The sequence below is a fragment of the Dioscorea cayenensis genome, chromosome 8 (genome assembly GCF_009730915.1).
Source record: "Dioscorea cayenensis subsp. rotundata cultivar TDr96_F1 chromosome 8, TDr96_F1_v2_PseudoChromosome.rev07_lg8_w22 25.fasta, whole genome shotgun sequence".
NCBI lineage: Eukaryota > Viridiplantae > Streptophyta > Magnoliopsida > Dioscoreales > Dioscoreaceae > Dioscorea > Dioscorea cayenensis.
The window spans coordinates 20966850-20990581 of NC_052478.1; the positions used below are offsets into that span (position 1 = coordinate 20966850).

The window sequence follows — 23732 nt, forward strand, 5'->3', positions numbered from 1 at the left end:
ATTATTCCTAAGAGCATTATAGCTCTTTTTAGTATATATATATATATATATGTGTGTGTGCTCTGTGAGTCTGTATCATCCATGAGAGGTACTCGATTTAAAAATCTGGGCAAGTTAAGTTCTTAGTTGTTGGATCGTCAACCAACGATCTGAATTACTATGTATTACTGTGCTTATAAATAATAGCACAGTGAAATATAAGATGCATAATATTTTAATTTGAACTGTCTAATTAATTTTCAAAGACGCGATCTTTAAACAAATCATATCAATCCAAAATGTATAATCTATTATCATCTACAACTAAACTAAAAAAAACTAAAAACACCCCAAATCAATCCTTTCTGCTCTTTTTTCTCTCTCCATAGCTTCATCGTACTCAATCGCAGGTTAATAGTTGATCTTTTCTCTCTATATATATTTTTAATAAACCTAAAGGTCTAAAACGGGGTTTTATTATGCTCTAAAAATTTCAAATTAGATTTTTTTTTTCTAGATAAAGAAAATTAGTTTTTTTTTTAAAGTGGTTTGGATGTTAAAAACGTTTTTAAACTACAGCAGCAACAACCAATCACATCATTTAAAAGGGGTAGAAATGAAAATGGCAACTTTCTCAAGGGTTTTTTAGTGAATATGACCACAGTGGATCAAGATCAATGAATCAGACGGTCAGGATCTAAAAAATCTCAATCAAATCTCAACCGTCCATCTGAAGCTCATCATCAATATATATAAGCCCTAGTTCTTCGCCGTGCTTCTAAACCCTAGTTTATCTTTTCTCCGAGGGAGGCTGCTGATCGAGAGCGAGGGCTAGAGGATGAGGGCGAAGGTGAGATTCATTGTGTTTTCTCGTTGAAAGTGATGATTTTGGATCAGATATGAGCCTTTTTTTTTGGAGCTTTTTCTTTGTTTAATCTCGTTGTTGTTTGTGATTTATGACTCGAAGAACATAATATGCCATGAATTGATGCTGTATTGCTCCTTGTTTTGCTTATGTTTTTGAATTTGTTCTCGTTGTTTGCATAATCTTTCGGTCTGATTGTTGGTTGAAATAATAGGGATTTTCCATAGTTGTAAATCTTGAGGTTTTTTATTTTATCTTAAAAGTGACATCTTGGGAATCTATTGTTATGCTGTGCATTCTCATTAAAGTTTATTTCCTTGATTTTTTTTTGTGAGATTTAGTCTCTTGGCCTGTTTTCAGATTGATTTGTTTTCTTTTTCTCTCTCCATATTTGGTGGTTTATTTGTAAAAGATTTGTATTTTTTAAAATTTTTATGAATAACTTCAATGCATGGAAATTGTAGTGTTAAAACTTTAATTTCTCCAAATGGACCTCTAAAGCAATCTTGTTTATGCTAATTTTAAAGCCATGACATCCACTTGTGTTAGTTGTTGTGAATGTAGCTTGGAAATGCTGTCCAAGAGAATCAAAGAGGGTTTATCTTCTTGCAACTTGTGTCAGAATTATAAGTTCTCAGTATAAGCATAAGTTTGTAGGGGATTGTATTTTGGTCATTTGTTTGGAAAGGTTATACATATATATTTTAAGGAAAGGATGAATGAGTCTGATGAAAAATTTATCAGAGCGCAGGAAAGCTTGAAATTGGTAGGAGGTGTGACTTAAAACTATTTAATGAAAGTTTTTTTGTTGTCTTGTGTTTTTATTGTTTGTCTCATATAATTTTTCTTATTGCAATCAAGCATAGGGTGTATAGACTGGTTCATTTGGTCTTGTTTGTCTTTTGCCAATTGAAACATTGATCTAATTACATGTTGAAATAGAATATAACATTTATCGTATGCGATAGCCTATCCTCAAGCAAGTGATACAATTTCATTAGAAAATGGTGGTTTGATAATTAGAACAGAGTACTGTGGCCTTAACTAATGACTTAATGACTCTTAAGATTGAGTTTCACAATTTTATGTTTAGCATTGTTCAAAATTTATTTTGTCTTGGTTCAGTGGAAGAAGAAGCGTATGAGGAGGCTCAAGAGGAAGCGCCGAAAGATGAGGCAGAGATCCAAGTAACCAGTTGAAGGCGAGGTTGGACTTCACTTTGTCATATCGGTCATTCGTTTGCTTAAGACTATTGAGCAAGCCTTGGCAGTGTATGCTTGGAGTAGTGCATTCTCCCACACTGGATTGATTAGTTCTTTGTCTTTTTAAGTTAGAGAACTCATTGTTGGTTAAGTTTTTTGTTCTGCTCAACTTCTTCCCTAATTCTGTTCGACTGCGTTATGTTCAGACCTATTTTTTGTGCTACACTTATGAACATTAACTTTGCAATGATCCTGGTTTTTAAGCTGCTAGATCTCTTTCTGATTTACTGTTATTTTTGTTTATCAATGATCTTGGCATTCTTCAGCAATGTGCCAATGTGCTTCTTGATGATGGGAGCATGGGAGCATTACTATGGTTTGTTATTTAAGCAGGTAGTGATAATTACTTAATTATTACTATGGTTGGACGTGTGTCCAAACTTATCAATTACTTGGAAAAATAATTTATAAATTATTAAAAATTGGTGATGTAGATGTTTGTTTGTTTTGTTGTTTCTTCTTCTTATTATACTATGAGTTTAGAATTAAAATTAAGAATTGACATGGTTTATTACTATTCATTTGTTTTTCAAAATTAAAAATTTATTTTGAAAGGTTTTACTCTTTCCCTTTTAAAGTTATTCTTTACACAAATGATCTTTTAGACAGGTAAATTTGTTTTTAAATAATTTGTTTTTAAAATTAACGATATATTTTAATAAAAAGATTTTATAATTATAGTTATTTGGATAAAAAAGACCCCTCGGAAGTAAAAAAATATTTATTCTAAAAAGAGATACCCAAAGAATTAAAAATGCTAATTTAATAAATGTGCAGTGTGGTTTAGGAAAATATGAACTTGCGGCCAGTGGAACGAACATCCCTCCCTGATCTTTTAAAAAAAAAATAATTATATGATGTTGTTATTGTTATTTTTTATTTTTTATTTTTTATGATAAATGATATGATGCAATGGCAGCAATGCTTGATGGTGATAAAATGAGATTTTAATATTAAATATTAATTATTTAATATTGATATTTATTTATTTTTTTATGATAAAATGATGTGCTGCAATAATAACAGAAAAAAAAAATACTAAACAAGAAATTAAAAGAAATAGAACAATAAAAAAGGGATCAAAGGGTAATTAAATTCAATACAGGGATTAATTACTATGTTAAAAAATCACAGGGATTAGTAAATAATTTGCAGTACATCCTTCCGATATACTCCTCATTGGGATCATCTTAAGCTATCCTAGTCCAAAATCCAAACGGCCCAAAACCCTAATTGCCTGCTCTTCCGAAATTTCTCTTAAACCCTAGAACTCAATCGCTGCTATTCCTCTCTCTACCCTGGTGATTTCACGAAGCCATGATCACCGGCGGCCAGAGCTTCGTATCCTCGCCGCCGGCCTTCTCAAACGATGGCAAAAAGCTCCTCGTTTGCACTCGCGCCACCGTCTCCGTGTTTAGTACCTCCACAGGCCTCCAGGTTTAACATGCCAATTTTTTGGATGTTCTTTTGCTTTATGGATTTATTTTAATGAAAATTAATGTGCAAAAGTGAAGTTTTCAGCTGCCAAAATCTCATCTTGGTTGTGTTTTCGCTTGAAATCTTTGTCGTGGTGCAATAGGTTACGGAATTGGAGGGTCATACGGACCGGGTGACTTCTGTTGTCGTTGTTCCTGTTACCGGGCCTGCGAGTAAGTTCATGTCTTTCTGCTGGACTTCGTCGCTGGATGGAAATGTTTGTTATTGGGATTTTGCTGCTTCGGAATTAGTGAAGAAGGTCAATGTTCAGCTTCCCATCTGGTCCATGGTATGTCTTTGTGCACTCTCATTCTCTTTCTGATAATGTTGCTGCCTTAAAAATCAATTTTCTTGTATATATATATATATATATATATATATATGGATTTCATGCTTAAGATTGTTTATAAGTTGGTTTCTGTGAAATTGTTGCCAACTTTGTAGATTATCTGTGATTTGGAGATGTTTGAATTATACCTCTTACCTGTGCTCTCTGTTTTGCTCTTCTTACTATTGAATTTGTTTCATTTTCTGCTTGTTTGTAAACAATGCAAAGTAAAACTGAAAATATGTTAGTCCATAGAACATTGGTTCTAGTTTTTGGATCAAATATTTTGGTTGTATTTCTTGTTTGTCAAATCCGATTGATTTTCACTTAACAGGCATGCTACTTGATATGAAGCCCTTGATCCATTTTCTACCAATCGAATTAAATTGGAAATTAGGCTAAATGGTATTCAAGTTTTTAATTTTACTTAAATTTTATCATTACAGCCGTATATCTTTATTTTTAGTTCATTTAGTGCCTCCTTTATTTTTGTAAGTTTAGTAAACTTTTTTATGTGTTAAGCAAATGTTGGTAAATCATGATTATATGAATTATGAATTCAACCAGAGCATTATTTATAGTGATTGTAAGTAGAAGAAAGATCTAATATAGTTGTTTAGTGTGGCTTAATTAAATTAAGCCTTCTTTTATTTAGTATGGGCCTATTGCTTTTTTTTAGAGAATGCAGAATTTGTAAATTCTATTTGTGGAATAAAAAGAAGTAAATGACGGATGAGCATGTTTTGTTAAATGTGATATCTTCCAAATACCATGAAACAGCGAAAGAATTAAGTTCAAAGAAAGGATATTAATCAAGTGAGTTGTGGAATTTTAGTGATCACAAGTCTATGCATCCACTTGAGATGTATATCTTTTGTATCCTAGAACAATTTCAACCAATACTACTCAGTTCTGACCTTATTTGGTTAAATCTGTGGAATCGTCTGATCAAGTGTAAAAATATTCACCTATAAGTCAACTCTGATGCTACTTGATCAAATCATTTAGGCCACTAACCACTACAGAGAAAGTCTGTTTAGTATGGTAGCCTAGTAACATCTTATTCCTCGAGTTATGATCCTAGAGAAAGCTGTTTACATTTTGAAAGTCAATTCAAATATTGGTTTTTGAAATATTGACTTTTAAACTCTACTTTGTTCACATCCTGATATCACATTTGAAGAAAAGTAAATTCACCAACAATACCTTTTGGTGCTTCCTTTTTTTTTTTAATCAATTTGTATTAATCAATCAAATGAATTATTGTTTTTTCCTTTGTTGAGTACAAGTTTGGGTTGCAATTTATCTCATATAGTTCTCATAAGCAACCATCTAATACCCAATAACCCTTCTCACTTCTGGTGGGTTGAACCTTCACTGCTTAATGATCACAAAACTTGAATACCATGCTGATGTCTTCCAAAGCAACTGATTACATAGTTGGAAGTTTCTTCTTGCTTTATGGTTCTTTCCTGCTGTTTGACTTTCCATTTCTACACATCATATTGTTGCAGGTGATTCCAAATATGCCAAATGCCATAGTTCAGAGCAATGAGAAATCCTCCAGCCTTTATGCATTCCTTTCAGTTGAGGATACTAGTAAATCAGCTGACCAGCAAAAAGCATTGGTGGGGCAGATTCAAATTTTCAACTTACGCAATGCACGCCGTGTAGGAGGATTGCTTGCTGAGGTGTGATTAAATGACTGCTAAATAATTTTTCAACATTTAATTTCTGACCATAATTATCCCGTAAACCATTAGTGTATTATTAGTGAGGATATTTACTATTAATATTAGTAATAACATTGGTGGTTGTATGGCAATTGTACATGGCAACATTTAACCATGAAATCTGCTAGTCTGATTGCCCATATAGTATAAATGGAAGCTCTTTTATGTTGGTCTCCTGATCATTTCTTTTTATGTGTAGACTCGAAAACCTGAGTGCATCACTATGAGTAACTCTGGGGAATTTTTAGGTATTCGGAATAAGCGTAAACTTCATATATGGCGGGTACCTTTAAAAGATTATAAGTATGACGAGATTAGAAAAATTAAATTGCATCACACGAAGAACTTGAGTGCGCTTGCATTTCATCCTACTGAAAGAATTGTAGCTGGGGGTGATGTTACGGGAAGAATATTAATTTGGAGAGGCTTTGGAAGGAAGATGTTCTCAGAAAGCCTGCTTCCCCACGGTAGAGAAAAGATCAGGAATGATGAAGAAAGGCCTGGTGTGAGAGGCAATGATGATTCAGACTCTTGTTCGACATGGCATTGGCACCCAAGTGAAGTAAAATTTCTTTTCTTCTCCTCTGACGGAGCATATTTGTATTCAGGTATCCAACTGTTATAATACTAATAATTTTTGTTTTAGATTAAAGTTGCTATAGTTTGTTTTTAGTTTTTTATCCTGCCAATGTCATAAATCTCCGTTAATTGATCAAAATCTTAAGTTCTACTGATTCTTTAAAGGACATCACTTCTTGATTAAACTTTAAGGGGCTTAAATGAATTGTGTTTGACACCTCTTTTCAATACTAATTCACCTGGTTGTTTTATTGTTTCTCTCGTATGAATAAGATCTTTTGTAATTGTTGTCAATACATTGCCTTCATTTTTTTTTTCTTATCAGGTGGAAGAGAAGGTGTGCTTGTGGTGTGGCAGCTTGACACTGGAAAGAAAAAGTTCAAGCCACGACTAGGATCCCCGTTACTATATTTTTCTGCTTCTTCTGATCCATCTCTTTCTTGTGTAAGACAATTTCTTTCTCTGTTTATTTTAGTATTACCTCTCATATCTTTTCATGCTCTTGTGTTTCCTGGATTGCACAACAAGTTTAGCCCCTCAATTTTTAATAAAAGTTTGCATTTTTTAGACAACTGATAGTCCTATGTTCAGATATCTTGTGCAGATAATCAAATTCATCTGGTAAAAATGCCTTCAGTGGATACTAGTAAAGTCTATTTCTGGAATTAAGGTATGCCGTTTTTATGCCCTGCTATTTTTCTTTTAATATTTTATATGATCAGGGTTTGCTGTGGCATGGGCTATGCCTTCTTCTGACCGAATTGCTTGCTGATATCATTCATGGTGTTTTCAGCCCCCTTTTTCAGTTCCAGATGTTTGTGAAGGTGTAAATGGTGGGGTTGTGTTTGATCACTCTTCTGGGTCAGTTGGTCTCAGGACTGAAAACTATTGCATTCAGTTCTTTAGCTTGCTTGACAACCTAGAGGCTTCACAGGTCTGTTATCCAGGCTGCATCCTTAGCATTGTCTCCTCCAAAATCTTGCTAAGATATTGATGTCTAATATGATTTTTTGACTTCCTAAAACTTATGGATTTGAAAAGAGTAATCAATTCTTTTTGATGCAGGTTCAAGTGTGTGAAAGAAATCATCAACCTGTTGATGATGTCACGGTAAGCACACAAACTCTGTAATTTGACACTTGGATAGTATCTCCACGATGAAGAGGTTAATAATGTATTCAGATAAAATAAATTCTTCTAGTTTCAAGAATAAAATATATCAGTTCTGGCTGATTGTGGAAATCACAAATGTTATTCATGTGGGTTGATTATTCATCTCTGCAGTTTTTATGCTCTTTATGATGGATTTTGCCCAAGAAAATCTGAGAAGTGTGACTAGGAGTTAGCTAAGTTGTGTACAAAAGAGAATTAGAAAGCCAGATTAGGTGGTTTATGAATGAGCATAATTCCAATGGAATGTGAAGGATTAGGGATGAGGGATTATAGTCAACAGATTTTGAATGAGGAGCCACTAGTGCATTAAGGACAGAGATGTTATTGTTAGTCAACTTAGTTTAGTGCATGCATACTATCACATCATATCAAGGAAAAGGAACTTTTGCTTGTTGTTGTCTAATGGTCTTCTAATTGACATTCATACTCGTGGTGGATATTGCTTATTGCAAACCAAACATATTATTTGGGTTTGATTCAACCCAAAGTTTAAGCTGAAAGGATGAAAGACTTAGGTTTAAATTTATTTTCCAAATTAACTGACGTGGGACAATTAGTTACTCTAACACATCCCCTTGATATGTGTTAGTTTATTTTAAGTAGTCACTTTGCAAACAAACTAAATGAACCACGCTCTGATACCATGTTATTATGCAAATTGAACATATTATTGGCTAATTCAACCCAAAAGCCTAAGTTGATAGGATAAGAGACTTTGGCTTATATATCAAAATCCATATTTTTCAAATTAATCAGTGTGGACTATTAGTTACTCTAATAAATATTATTAATTCATATAGTTATTTCATTAATATTATTTATGAGTTGGAGGGGTTCTGGCCAGTAATAAATAGAAGAATAGAAGTATTCTTTTAGTTGTCTTGTAGAAGAAGGATATGCAATTTTTACCCTTGTGTGTGTATGTGTGTGTGTGTATGGGCACATTTTCTATGCGAAAAATTTTGTCAAACATCTGTCATTGGTGTTGCCTCAATTTTATTTTTAAGAATTACTTTGAAAATTTAATTTGAATTGCAAGATGCTAAGTAATCAGAAAAAAAAAGAAATTATTTGATTGACATTCAAATCAGATGGGGAAGGAACAAAGAATTTGATGATTGTTGGATTAGTTTATTTAACGTTTGCATAAATGATTTTATTTTAAAATGATCTTGATGCAAATTGTGTTAAGTAGACGAAACTATAATATAACCTGATTTTTCATTTCCTTGGATTTTACACATAAGCCAGTACTGCACAAATATATTTTATCAGCGTGGGTGTCGATCAATTACTTGTTTGACTTATTACCATAAAAATGAAATAAAATGTGAAATAGATCATGGACCAAACTATATGTTTTAAATTAGTAATCTTCAATTAGTACGAATACACTTAATTCTATTTTAGAGAAAGAGTTATCAAGTGTTCATAGGTATTAAAGAGAATAGTTACAAAATAAAAATAGGCCGTTCGATTGGTCAAGCGACTCTATGCTATGGTAAACTACATAATGTGGCTGATGAATATGTGGTCCTGGAACCAAGGGCTCAATTTGTGAGTTAAATTACAGTGGCATAGTATATGCTGATCTGGTATTATTAAGAAGGCGATGAATAAACAATGCTTGGTAATAAACTCTATTCCTTGCCATTGATCATAGAAATATTTCTGAGAAGTTCCTAACTGTCTAGGTTTTCCAAATGATAGCTGCCAAATTTTATTAAACATTGTTTCCAGTGGCCTGGCTTCCCTAGTTAAAAGAGAATGTAGCATTAGGCTCTGTTTCATTTAGTCCATTACTTGATGGGAAGGAAACAGGGGCTTGTGTATAATGTCCAGGAGCTCAGTGAAATAATTTGAACTAAGTGTGTAAACATTGCTCTCTCTTAAGCGTACTCTTAATTCTCCTCATTTAGCACTTATTTTCTTTTGAACTTTTTCTTTCCTGAAAGTTTTGTTAGCATTTCCTCACATTTAATTATTACAGGTGGTTGTTCAATTGATAGCTCTTTCCAGAGATGGTTCTATCATGGCTACTGTTGAAGTAAAACTTCCTGAAGAGGGAATTGGCGGACTTGTAAATCTAAAATTTTGGACACAGGGATCCAAGACTGGTGAATACAGTCTATCCACAGTTATTTATGAGCCTCACAGGTAGGCAAATATGGAGAAATTCTTTTATCAATATAAAAATCTTGCTTGTCATACCTTTTTGCAATTGCAATATTAGGTATTCATGCTGATTGATCATGCCAATTGTCAAGTGTTCTTATTAATATGATTTCAGCAATAACCATAGAGATGTTTGTGATGAATTCTTTTATAACTGTGATGAGCAGGTTATTTTATTGGTATTTATCGATTCTTTTTGCCAATGTCTTTATATCCTGTTCTTTGACAAAGTAATGGCATGGTTTTATTGGATGTGTTGGTTTGATATTGGTGAATAAGGATGGATTGTGAAATACATATCACATATGAGCATAAGGGCACTTCTTTAGTTGGTTTTGTATTAGCATGGTTTAGGTCTCTGGTTTATATATTCTTGCATCATTTATCCATTTTTTGTGAAATTGATAAAATTTTAGTTATGAGGTTACCTTCTTTTGCACCGATAAGTTCATGCTTGCTAATGTGTTTTTCTGTTCATTTTCCTTTGTTGTCTTTATTAAGAGTCTTAATTTCATTAGCCAAAATGTGCATGTATGTTGCTACTATTGTAACTCAATGGTAGTAAACTATGTTCAATAACATTTGCATAAAATTTATATATTATCTTTTTCCTTTCACATTTCAGCGAAGCTGGAATTTCTGCTCTTGCATTCCGTCCTGACAATTGTATGGCTGTCACCTCTTCTTTTGGTGGTGATTTTAAGGTAGGCTTCATGTGAAGGTCCTAGTACCACTTGCCTTTACCCGTATGTGCAGTTTTGCTTTACTTTTTATATGTTACAGATCTGGGTTAATAGTTCTGGTGTTCAACGTAAAGATCAAATTCTTCAGAAATCAGGCTGGCGCTGTAGATCTGTTGGTGCATACAAGTATGTGTTTGTTTCAAATTTGCGAGAATGAATTAGATTCAAAATTGCATTAATTTGTTTTTCTTTTATTAGTTGGCATTGCTAATCCTGTTTTGAGAAGCAAGATTGTAAGCAGTACTTTAGAACTTCAATGTTGCATAGCTTTTGTTTGTGTTTTTGTTGGTTTTTGTTCTTTTGTTTTTTCATTGATTGACGCAACTTAGCAATTAAGTGATGATTTTTTTTTTCTCAAAATTGTTTTGGAGGGAAATTGCTAACCATTTGCATAGAAATTTGGGGAAAATTACGCCTCAATTCTGGGATACAACCTTCTCTTCGAATATGTGGTGATACATGGGGGACATGTTTGGATCTCCTGCCCTATCTGTGATCATATATTTGCTTTTAACACATCTTAGTTTTTCTTTCAATCATTGATCTCACTCTTTTATTTTATGAATCTGCTTTATCCTCTCTCATGCTTATAAACTTCATAAATCTTTTTAACCCTTATTTAATTTTGTGACTTTTCATATTCTAGGCATTTTGTTTTTAATATAAATTTTAATATGATTTAAATCCCTTGTCTACACCTCTATTTCCCTAGAAAGCTGTTATACTATAATGTTCATACTTCCTGTTCTTCTGAAAACAATATGATTCAAGTGATCATGTATAGATATATTTACATGTATACATGTATATACATACGGGCATGCACGAAGAGGTTCTTTGAGATCTACAAGGGTGAAATGATTGTAGACTAATTTTCAACAAGGTTAATGAGAATGACTTTTTTTTGTGGAAAATTTTGATTATGCTTGTAACTTGTAAGTGTGAAGAAGGCGAGTTGGAGTGGACCTACTTCCAGTCATTAGCTACTGTTTGAAGATAAAATGTTTTGGAAGTTGTTAATCAACTGAATGAAGTTTTGCACAAAATATGCAAGATTTTGGAGTTTATGTGTGATGCTTTTCTTGGAAGCTGCAACAAGGCACATTGGCATAATGGCAGCCCATGTATGTCCTGAAGCATTTAGCTATGGTGAAGCAGTCTGCCAATGTTTTTGAACCTGCAATGGGTTCTACATTGATTGGACATATATATTATTTCATGATTTCTATAATAAATCAATCATTCAAGCATTAAGTTGGATTTATTGAAGAAGAGTAATCTGTTCTGATGTTTGTTACTTTGTGTCAGAGGCAATATTGTTGTGACAGATCATATGCATTATTTTGCATGACCAAAGTCTTCCCCCCTGCTAGCATTGGGATACCGATGTATAGCTTGCTTATAGTTTTTACAAAATTCTTTTACTGACAACCCATCGTTCATTAAAACCTGGAACATAGTCACTTATGTTTTATATCCGGATTGAAGTTTATCTTGTTTCCTCCCTTAATTTGTTATGGTCAACATACACAATTCATTTTGTTTGTGTCTACCTGCGTTTGATTTGTTAAAATTTGAATCATCAGTGGATGATATTGTTTGTTTTCAGAAGCTAGCCTCAGGGCAATATATTACTTGCATTGGTTTTTGAAGTTAACTTCAACTTATTAATCTCCTGCTTTGGCAAGAAATGGTTCTCATTTCGAGAAGGTTATTTTGTTTATGTTTCTTATCCTCAGTGTTGCATATGTTAGTCTGTATGTGGTGTATTAAATGGAAACTGGTTTGTCCAGGAAAAGGCCAATGACTGCTGCCGCATTTTCTTCTGATGGATCTGTCTTAGCTGTTGCAGCAGAAACTGTTGTTACTTTGTGGGACCCTGATACAAATGCTCTTGTTGCTGTAATAGGAGATTCGTTTACTGTGAGTTTTGCAATTGTAATCTTTAGTTGAGAATTTTCATTTTTAAAAAGCCATCAATTTTCTTATAGGTTATGAATAAATTGATACCATTTGTTTCATTTTGCAGCCAATTGTAGCGCTTTCTTTTGTTGGGGACTTGGAATATTTGATTTCAGTTTCCCGGGGCTCAAGGCCACAGTTAGCTGTATGGAATTTACCTAAGCTATCAATGCATTGGTCTTACATGCTTTCTGTAGAAGGTATCCTTATTCTTCTCCCTGAATTAACTTGTGATATTTAATCTTGCAACCTTTTTGTAGATTTTTCCTTAGCTTTAGGAATCATCTCTTTTGAATATCAACTTATTATATTAAGCATGTGCCTTTCCTCAAATTCTACTCTGATAAATTCGATGTATCTCCTTTAGTACGGAATAATTTATTCACCGGTTCCTTAGATTGACATTTGTTTTATGCCAATGAAGTAAAATATTGTTACCATAGACTTCTGACCTTGAACACTTAGGGTGAATATCTTCTCTAACAAGTATTACTCCGTATTATTGCGGCAATTTCCCATGACTTCAACACAGTGATTTCCACCTGATAAAGCCGAACCTTGGATTATCCTTATGATTTATCTTGCCATTAAAAAATTTCCTTGTCTTTTATTTTCGCCCTACATATATGATATCCAGATAAATAGCTCTTACTATATTTGAAGTGATACTCAAGACACTGTAACTCATGCAGCTGTAGCAGCCTCTGGTGGAGATGGATCTAAATTTGCTGTCCTAGCATGTCCGACACGGGAGGCCAATGCAAGAGAACAAGATGGAATAATCTTATTATTTGAAGTTGATGATCTAGTTCCGATGTCCACTTGGTCGGTCAAGAAGGTATATTTCTTCACATTTTGAGTTCACTGTCTCTGAGTACCACATGACTGAAAATTTATTTTAATGCTTTGCTTATAGTTCCAATTTCTCTATTATTTATGTTATATTTGTCGATTATTTAAATAGTAATTTAGAATACAAAAGATAATAGTAAAGCATAAAGCATTTGCAATCTTGTTTATAAATTGTGCTTATATTTCACTTCCATCGATTTAGGCAAGGGGAGGCAATCTTACTTTTCTATCGTCCAATCTGTTTCCTCAAGACCCAAATGTTACAGAGCGAAGAAATTCTCCATTGCTCGTCTATGTAAATGGTGATCATGAATTTGAAGTATTTGATCCTCATGGTAATCAAAGTCAGATAGGAAGACTGCATCGGAAAAACCCCACTGCCGCAGAAGAACCAAGTAAGGGTATATACAAGTATATATATATATATATATATATTCTTGTTAAGTATATTACTCGGTAAATCCTACCTTTTAGTTAGACCATGGATGAAGTTGTTTGATATACATATAAGTTTATCTCATATATTACTTTCGTGTTCTGTGCAGTGAGGTTTGGATATGAATCGATTTACGGTGAATTACCCGAATTTGATCTGAAGAAAGATCAGATACCGGAAATTCCTTTTGCTCCATCTGATAGACCATGGGAAACAATATTCAGTGGACCATCACATGTTCTTCCACCCCTCACCAAACTTTGTTCGACTTTTCTGGAATCCATACTCGAAAGAAACACAACACTAAAAGAGTGATATTGTTCCAAGGAACCGGTAACATGGCTCATCCAATTGTACTTCACCATTAGAAAGGAATCACAGAATGCTGTTGTGATGCCGATGAGATGAAATTAAAAGCCGAGCAAATGAAAGGTTATTTATCTTGTCGTTGTATTCTGAATATAATTCTCAAAATCTGAGGCTCCTTTGTGCTCGGAAATTTTTGTCTTTGCCCAATTAGGTTAAGGTTGGGATTTTGTGTTCTAGTATTTTTCTTGTTTTTTTTTAGTTAACATTTACAAGTGTGCTTACTCCCACATTAGTACTGTATTTTTGTGTTGAGGTATGCTTTTTGTTTTAGTGTGTCCAGCGCTGTATCAGTTTGGATGTCTTTATTTTTTTCATACATATCATATGTATCATCAATATTATCTGTTTTTTTAAAGGTTTTTATTCACAAGTTCATGATTTAACTTTTCTTTATCAGAGAAACTGAGGTGTCTAAATTTTTATTTTTTTATATAAATTGTCTATTTAAATTCCGTTGTAATTATCTTGTGGCAGAGGATTATTTTCATTTACGGGAACAGGAAATTGCAAGATAGATAAATAAATAAATAGGATTTTATGTATATGTTTGTGAAAATTCTTTAAAATACCAATATAATATGCCGTTTATATAGATTAGAAATCTATAAATGTCTATTAGATGAACAATAGTTACTACAGTAACATATACAATATTATTATTTAGAACAATATAATAAAGAGTAATATTATTTATCAATGTTGATCGTTGGATCGTAATCCAACGGCTAATAATTAGACATCTATAAATATTATGGTATCTATAGACGTCTATAGACGTCCATAGAGGATGTAAATTCATATATATATATATATTATATAATAAAGTAAATTTGTGCAGATATATGTATAGTTTTAGGATTTAAAAAAAAACAATAAAAAAATGCAGTAACCAAAAAGAAGTGACAAAAGAATTAGATCAAAATCTCAAATACATATGATCGCGATATCCATCATGAAAATAAAAAAGAATTTTCACTTGGCAGGGAAGAAAAGAAAGATTTATTCATAATTTCATGACAGAAGTAAAGACAGTTGAATTTACAGTTCATGCAAGAAAAACAAATTATGATCATTTTTCTCTTTTGATGTTTTTTCTTAGACTATTACAATACATGGATTCCCCAATGTTTATTACAACATGAATAAGTTATATGAACACCAACCAAAGAGAGAGATCTATTTGGCAATTAGACGTTCTGCTTCACTGTCTAAATTAGAGAATGCGGTCAATTTCCTTTGCCTGAAATTAATGAAGGAAACTCCGACAAATGCAATTGTAGCCACAAAGAAAAATATGGCAAAAGATATGAATTGTGCAAATATCGACAGTCCTGATACTTCCTGCAGAACAAAATGACACAAGTTGCAACAAAATGAATTAAGTATTATGATCCAAAGAAAAATCATAAACATGACAAACACCTATTAACAATTCAAGATCAATTAAGATGATACTTAATGTGAAAAAAATTGAAGTTTCATTTTGTTGAGATATACTCACAACAGCTGCCTGAAGTAATGTTTCAATAAGAAGTCCGGCAAAATTGTTAACGGAGAACAAGAGAATGAATTGCCCGTTTGACAACAGTCGGCCACATTGCACACTCAGAAGGCAAGAGAGAGTCTGGTAAATCCCGGAGATGAGCACATATAAAAAGTAGTCTGTCCAAATATTAGGAATGATTCCCATGCATGTGCATATTAATCCCATCACTGTTGATCCAATCACATATATGGACAAGCCAGATTTACTGGCAAAGTCTTCAATATAAATGGCGCAATAAGCTCCGAGACTCCCAGCCGCCTGAGATATGGCCAGAATTTGTCCGTTGTATTTTGACTTTGGGTCGACGGCATCGAAGAGATTTGTCCCATAATTTTGTACTAATGACATGCCAGCAAATGCAATTGCCCACCTGCATACTCAGAAGTGAAGCAAGAAACATAACAGTATTTAAATGAAGTAATGACACTTGGATTCCGGACTGGATTGTTTATGTGAGAATTAGACCCTAGATCTGATATGAAACAAGAAAATAGGTCACAGAATGCAAGTCTATTTTTCAGAATCTGAATCGACGAAATGAACTAAAACACAGCTGTAACTGTTCCACATTTAATTTCAATCAGAAAATACACCAAGCATTCATTAGAACTTCTCTTAAAAGGATACTGTCATGGAAAGCATAAAAAAAGGTACTAACCAAAGAGAAAGAATCCTTAAATTCTGGTCGCCCCACGTTTGCTTCAAGATAAGAATCCATCCCTGCTATAATTCAGAGACCGTTCAACATGTGTAAAAGTCAATATAAGAATAATAATTAAAAATAAGGTCTGCAGAGCTTCTTTGTAATTGCCAACAAACTACATGTCATATAGATGCTCGGATGGTAAAATCTCATAAAATATCAAATCACTGAGTCTATCATTAGCCAGTGCGTTTTAATAATGTATGAAGTTATTCATACTAAGTTTGCTACTAAGTTTTCATTATTTTAGAATTTTCAGCAATCATGGGTTTTGTTTGGAAAACACTCATTTTTAGAAAAATCAATCTTCTCTTACTAAATGCAACTGAAAAAAAAAATTTATAGAACATAAAAGACATGAAACGAAAACCAAAGAAAAAGTGTTTGCTAATACAGATTTTGAAGTGTATATTTTCTGGATCTAATGTGTTGTATGCACAGTTTAGTTCAACTGCTAACCCATTAGTTGATCTAATCTATAGCTTATTTACAATATAACTTTGGATGTCCTATCACTAGAAGAGATTCTCAAATTAATTGATCATATTATGAGTAGTCAACCTAACTGGCTGAAGGGCCAATACGTTGATCAGCCTTTGGTGAAGTTAAAATAGACTCATTAGAATGGGGTGCCACCCATTAATTACTCTAATTGACACTAATAAAGGCACAATCAAACTTAATTGGATTAATTTCGTACTTAATTAGTTTCCTTCAACTTATTGATTAGCTACTAAATTCCATAAATTTTAAGTGTTACAGAAATGTTAATATTCATATGATTCAATGTAATACGATATCAAAATTCATTGTAATGACCTCTGTCCAAAATATAACATACGCTAATTGGGCAAATCTCATGACTTAAATACTAACAGTATGTCTACTTTGGCTTTATTAGCTTGAACCCTAAAGCCACCAAAAGTAGGGTCCATTATTCATGTTTTGTTGAGTGGAGAGAGAATATATGGAAACTTTTTCTATTATTAATTATTCAAAATAATTCTTATATTTTACATATCACTCTCACACTCTCACATTTTCTCTCACTATGCACTACTTCTCTCTCTAGATGGTTGCACACTCTCTTAACTAGCTCACACTCAAATTGCTTAGTGGTTAACTTGGCTTAGCAACTATCTAAGCTTGCTTGCTTAGCATCCTGGCTTCAACTCTTCACATATTTATAGGAGCTAATGTCGGTTGGAGGAAACTTCAAGTATGGCGGTGCTGATTTTTCCAGAAGCTAAGTTGATGATGATCATTCAAGCTTTTTCTAGAAGCTTCAAATGGTGATATACTTTATCACTCCCCCTCAGCACCGACTTTCCCTGAATTGATGCTTTGCTGAGAATTCCTAGATGTGCACGTAAATCTTCAAACTTCTTTGTGCTGAGACCTTTAGTGAAGATATCAGCAACTTGCTCTTCTGTGGGTGTTAGTTTCATGTGGATCTCACCTTGCAGCACTTTTTCTTTTAGAAAGTGGTAGTGCACCTCAATATGCTTTGTCCTTGCATGAAATATTGGATTTTCTGCTAGACATACTGCTGACCTGTTATCACAATGAAGTATTACCTGTTCATTCGGTTGATGAAGATCTCTCAGTAATTGCATCAACCACGTGCTTTCTTGTGCTGCCACAGCTGCTGCTCTAGACTCAGCTTCAGTGGTGGAGAGAGATACGGTAGGCTGCCTCTTACTGCACCATGACACTGCTCCTGATCCCAAACTGAAGATGTAACCTGTAGTCGATCGCCTTGTTTCACAATCTCCGGCGTAATCAGCGTCGCAGTATCCAGTTACTTGGCATCCTTCACCTTTACGGTATAAAATACAGTAATCTGTAGTTCCTTTCAAGTATCGCAGTATCCGCCGAACTGCTTCCAAATTCTTTGGATTTTGCATGTAACGGCTTGCTACTCCAACTGCATATGCTAAGTCAGGACGAGTAAGAGTTAAATAAATAAGACTACCTACCAGTTGTCGATACATCCTTGGATCTTCCAAATCTTTTCCCTCTCCTGCATGAAGCTTAATGTTTGGCTCCATTGGTGTAGATAGTGGCTTGCACTCCAACATCCTGTATGTTTCTAGAAGATCCTTTGCATACTTTTGTTGACATAGGAATATACTTTCCTTTGTCTTCTCAACTTCGAGCCCCAGGAAATGCTTCAATTCTCCAAGCTCCTTCATCTGGAACCAGATTGAAAGATTTTCTTTTGTGCACTGGATTTCTTCAGTGAGATCTCCGGTTAAGATGAGGTCGTCAACGTACACCAGTACTATAGCCATCTTGCCTCCATTGTGCTTGACGAATAGGCTCGAGTCTGCTATCTCTTCCTCCATTGCTTTCTTCCATTTATCACTTTTAACTGCCTCTTGATAGGATGTTGGTTATTCAACTTCCATGATTAGTGTAGCATTTGCATACTTAGGATTGGGATGTCTTACCCTGGATGATCTTCTTAAGGGTGGAGGCATTTCTTCTGGCAAATATGCAGGGTCTTCTTCAGCTTCTCCATGAACTCCTGTCATCCATGGGCTCTTAGTCTTTGATGATCTTGGACTTATGTCTTCTTCAGTTGTTGTTGGTACCTCTTGAGTCTGGTCTTGTAACTGTTCTTCTACTATTGGCTCAGTCTCCTTCATATTTGGTTGAACTGAGTCTGTTGAAGGCCACCAAGCTGAAGCTTCATCAAAGACCACATTTCTGGATGTGTGGATGCGTCCAGACGTTGGGTCACAGCATCTCCATCCTTTTCTCTCATTATCATAGCCGACAAAGATGCATCGTACAGCCTTCTTGTCGAACTTGGTACGAAGATAGTCTGGTACAAAAACATAACACACATCCAAAGACTTTGAAGTGACTTACTGTGGGTTTGATCTTCCATAATCTTTGGAATGGAGAGAGAAAGCCCATCTTCTCCTGCGGAAGCCGGTTGATGATGTAAGCTGTCGTTCTCATGCATTCAGCCCAAAATATCCCTGGCACATTCTTGGCATGTAGCATGCTTTTGCATATCTCTGCTATATGCCGGTTCTTCCTTTCAGCAACACCATTTTGCTGTGGAGTGTTGGGGCAAGTCAGTTGTCTTCGAATCCTATGCTCCTTCAGATATGCATTAAACTCTTGAGAGAGATATTCTCTTCCGTTGTCAGTACGAAGACACCGTACCTTCTTGTTGAGCTCACTCTCTATGTTCTCCTTGAACTCTTTAAACTTAGAGAATGCTTTAGATTTTTCTTTCATGAAAAATACCCATACGTACCTTGAGAAGTCGTCAATAAAGATCACCATGTATTTGGCACCACTTACAGATGATTGTTTAACTGGGCCAAATACGTCAGAGTGCACCAACTCCAAAGGCTCCTTAGCTCTTAATTTAGATTGCTGAAAAGGAAGTTGATGAGCCTTACCGAATTGACACCCAGCGCATATTGTGCCAGTTCGTAGTTCTATGTCGGACAGGCCTTTGACCATTGACTTCTCCACCATTAACTTTAGCTTGTGGTAGCTCACATGCCCCAGTCTTGCGTGCCAGAGATCAGACGTCTCGTTCTTCCGGGTCTTGTCCACATAGGCTGATTCCGCAGACATCACATAGATAGAGTCCAGTTTGCGACCTTCCATTACTGGAGTGCCAAATGCTTGTAAATTGCGGTATACCTTGACTTCTTGTGGTCCGAATACCACATAGTTTCCTTGTGCTGTCAGTTGTGAGATTGACAACATGTTTTTCATCCCGGGAACATGATAGACGTCCTGCAGCTTAATTTGATTTGAATTGAAGCGTGGAGAGATGAGTGTCTTACTGATGTGGGTGATGGGCAGCTTGGAGTTATTAGCTGTCACAATCACATGCTTCCCCTTGTACCTCTCCAGTCCCTCTAATTTCTTGATGTCACCTGTCATGTGGTTGGAGCAGCCAGAGTCGATGATCCAATCACTTTCATAATTGATCTTCTTCTGCTTTGTTATTGCTATTAGAGCTAACTCTTCTTTCTCCTTTGATTTAGAATCACCAGCAACATCTGCCACTTCTTCAAAAGTGACATCTGGTGGAGTCGTTTCCGACCCACCTACGACCTCCCATAGGTCCTGTCCTTGTAGATAGGACTCTATGCAAGCCTTCCAATTTATGTAATTATTATTGTTTAATTTCTTTAAACCACCAGTCGTATCTGCAAACTCCATAGTTGTGTCTGAGTCACCTGACATCCAGCAAGCCTCCTTGGCAGAATACCGGTACTCCACTTACTCCGACTGGCGGACTTCTTGCAACACTGGTGAATTTCTTATGCTTAGGCACTAGTCGGCGATCTGACAGAATCGTCTTGGCAGCCTGACTATGATACCAGAAATGTTGAGTGGAGAGAGAATATATGGAACTTTTTCTATTATTAATTATTCAAAATAATTCTCATATTTTACCTCACACTCTCACATTTTCTCTCACTATGCACTACTTCTCTCTCTAGATGGCTACACACTCTCTTAACTAGCTCACACTCAATCAAATTGCTTAGTGGTTAACTTGGATTAGCAACTATCTAAGCTTGCTTGCTTAGCATCCTGACTTCAACTCTTCACATATTTATAGGAGCTAATGTCGGTTGGAGGAAACTTCAAGTATGGCGGTGCTGATTTTTCCAGAAGCTAAGTTGATGATGATCATTCAAGCTTTTTCTAGAAGCTTCAAATGGTGACATACTTTATCATGTTTGGTCCCTAAAGTGTAAAAATATTTGTTTTTGACTCATGAAATAGCAATTTTTATTTGTTTTGGCCCTTTTCGCCACCGATTCTTAAGCTCCCAAGAATGTGTGATGTGTATCTAATACTGCCAGACATGAGGCACACTAGAAGTTCCACATGGCAATTAAAACATTTTATAAAATATATTTTAATGGGTTGAATATCTTAGATATTTATTGATTCTCTCTAGGTGGTGATCGCTGCGGTCATGATGGAAAGTGGATGGGGCCTCAGACATCCACGGGTTTAACATCAGAGGCTCAGGCTCTCGAGCCTGGCGAGGTGAAAGCAGTCAGGTGACCGATAAATGTTTGGATAAAAAAGACCACTTTTATCATCACAGGCCCCGCGTCAATCTAAGCACACCATAAATCAAAATTCAAAAAAACAGTAAACTCTAAAAGAACTTCAAAGTTCAAGGAACCATTGATGAGTTAAATATCAGATATCCAAGGAAGAATTGAGCATTAATGGCTCTCAAGCTTGGCAAGGCGGTGTGCTCAGGTGGCAATTGCTATTTGTTCCTCAGGAATAACCTTAGATTTTCTGGGATAAAATCAAAGAAATTAACAACAAAACAAACCCAATTTGCATGAAAATATCAACAAACATAACAGATAACACATTACGAACACTGGAAGGATCAGAACTTCTGGTTTGATTTCTCTTCTGAAGAGGAGAAACATATATCTACAGGACATTATAATCACACTTCATCATTTAGGGAAAGGGTCATCCAATTCCTAGCAAAACTTACAATACCATCGAACAAAAATATCCCAAAAATTCTCTAATTCACATGTTAAAGGTAATCCAAGAATAAAAGAATGAGATCAGAACTTCTGGCTTGATTTCTCCTATAAAGAGGAGAAAACTAAATGTACCACAAATTATAATCCTAATTGATCATGTGGGAAAACGCTCATCAGATCCCATAATGTGAGTATTCACGTCAACACTCGTTTGAAAAGTTATTTTAATGTTTTCTAAACACCATGTAATATCTGATGTGGCCAAGTATGCCACATGTCTGACCACATCAGATGCTACATTGAACATTTCTGCCAGCTTAGCAGTCCACAGCAGGGGCCCATGTGGTTCACATGGTTGGTGGATAGAGGGGCCAAAATGAGTACAAATGGTTACTTCAGGGACCAAAATAAACATTTTTCACTTTAGGTACTGAAAAGAATAATGGCACCACTTTAAGAGCCATTTGTGACCTTAAACCTTAAAAAAGAAAACTTTAATCTATCATATGAACTTAAGTTGCAACTATTAAAAGTTATATCAAGTTGCTAGTTCAGCTTTCCGTATCCACTTCAATCTGGGTTATGCCAGTATAAATTAACAAGCTTAAAATTAAGCTGACAATATAATTTCAGACAGATAACATAAAATAAAATAGGGTACCAAAGGAACATTGCTTAGATATGTATGCAGCGCTCATTAAAGAGTGATTTGTTTGTTTAGCAAATAATTTCAGCCAAAAAGAAAGCAAAGTTCAGTTAACTGCTCACCTCATTCTCACCCAAAGATGTTAGAGAAGATAATGAATCAAGAGAAGGGCCCTTTGGCAGAAAAAATGTCATTGCACAACATACTCCCAGCTGGTATTGAACAAATTTAACAGGAATAAGAATAAAAATATGCAAAGGGAAAAGGGAAAACATTTGGGTTAGCATATACTTTTAGAACTAGGTAAGGCAGTTTATACATACAGCAGTAAGAGAGATGGCAAAAAACATGTCATATGAAACTCCCGCAAGTGCTAGAAACTGGCCTGTCGGAATCAAAATAGACAACTTAGAAGAAAAGAATATTAATCTGATCTTGAAATGGTCAACTTCATCTTGTTCTACAAAACATGGAAGTTTTCTTTAGATTTCAAATAGAAAAGATAAACCAGTACTTATGATGGTGATTAAACAACCCTGTAATTAACAAAAGTGATACACAAAATATTTAACTTTCATACTACAATTCCTAACCTCTCATGAATATTCAAAGCGTATTGACAACTGATGATGGAGCCCCTTCAGCATGCCTTTGGCCATTCTAAACTCTCATACTCCAATTTCTAATACTCTTATGTCTATTCCAAAGCATTCATAAAATGGATCTTGCATGAAATTCTGACTTGTAATTTCAGTTTTTACGGAAAACAGTTTTCATGAAGTTGCCAACTAGCAGGCTAGTCATATCCTGACAAAGATGGGATGACATATTTTCATAAATTGTTTGATATTGACCAATAATTGCATTTGAAGATCCACATAATTGTAGAAGAAAATCTAACTCACTACTTGCCAAATCACATTTTCCTTCTTGCATAAACAAAAAGGTCCAATCAAGATTTAAAAAAATTAATAAAATTTTGACAATCACTAATATTTGCAGATCCAACAGTTAGACATCTAAATGAAGTTGGAACCAATGCTCAGCTATATCTTTACTGGATAACATCATGAAAAGGAAGGATACCATGTACATGCAATCATAGCTAATCAATTAAAAAAATTAACCTCAAATTGATGTCTTGAAAACATACTTAATTCAGATGCCAACATAAATGATAACAGTGAAGTAGTTGTAGTCAAACTGGTCTGCATAAGAAGAACAGGTAGAGTTAATCAAACAAGTTTCAAGTTTCAACAGATTATATACATCCAAGGCATAAAAATTTGCAATTTACATAAAACAATAGGTACTTGCTTGTGGAGCAAACAGTTTGCAGTAAACATGCAAAAGCTAAAGGCTCATAAATACGAGCTAGACTGATCCAAATTA

General features: G+C 34.7%; 1 protein-coding gene, 1 long non-coding RNA gene and 2 other non-coding genes across 4 annotated transcripts; 2 read left to right on the plus strand and 2 right to left on the minus strand.

Annotated features, from left to right (window-relative positions):
- Positions 1–744: 744 nt before the first annotated feature.
- LOC120266639 lies at positions 745–2316 on the plus strand. Its single transcript, XR_005538216.1, has 2 exons — positions 745–829; positions 1970–2316. It is a non-coding gene; the product is annotated as an uncharacterized LOC120266639 (long non-coding RNA).
- A 1007-nt stretch (positions 2317–3323) lies between these two features.
- Positions 3324–14268, plus strand: LOC120267467 (WD repeat-containing protein 75-like). Its single transcript, XM_039275140.1, is given in 17 exon segments — positions 3324–3543; positions 3686–3871; positions 5425–5601; positions 5843–6251; positions 6548–6666; positions 6814–6864; positions 6866–6892; positions 7016–7156; positions 7288–7332; positions 9386–9552; positions 10196–10274; positions 10354–10439; positions 12107–12236; positions 12343–12475; positions 12968–13113; positions 13330–13522; positions 13673–14268. Coding segments are annotated over 17 exon segments (2415 nt in total). The 5' UTR covers positions 3324–3423; the 3' UTR covers positions 13879–14268.
- A 7312-nt stretch (positions 14269–21580) lies between these two features.
- LOC120268161 lies at positions 21581–21687 on the minus strand. Its single transcript, XR_005538831.1, has one exon. It is a non-coding gene; the product is annotated as a small nucleolar RNA Z103 (small nucleolar RNA).
- An 83-nt stretch (positions 21688–21770) lies between these two features.
- On the minus strand, positions 21771–21877 carry LOC120268160. The gene has a single exon (XR_005538830.1). It is a non-coding gene; the product is annotated as a small nucleolar RNA Z103 (small nucleolar RNA).
- Between the last annotated feature and the right edge of the window lie 1855 nt (positions 21878–23732).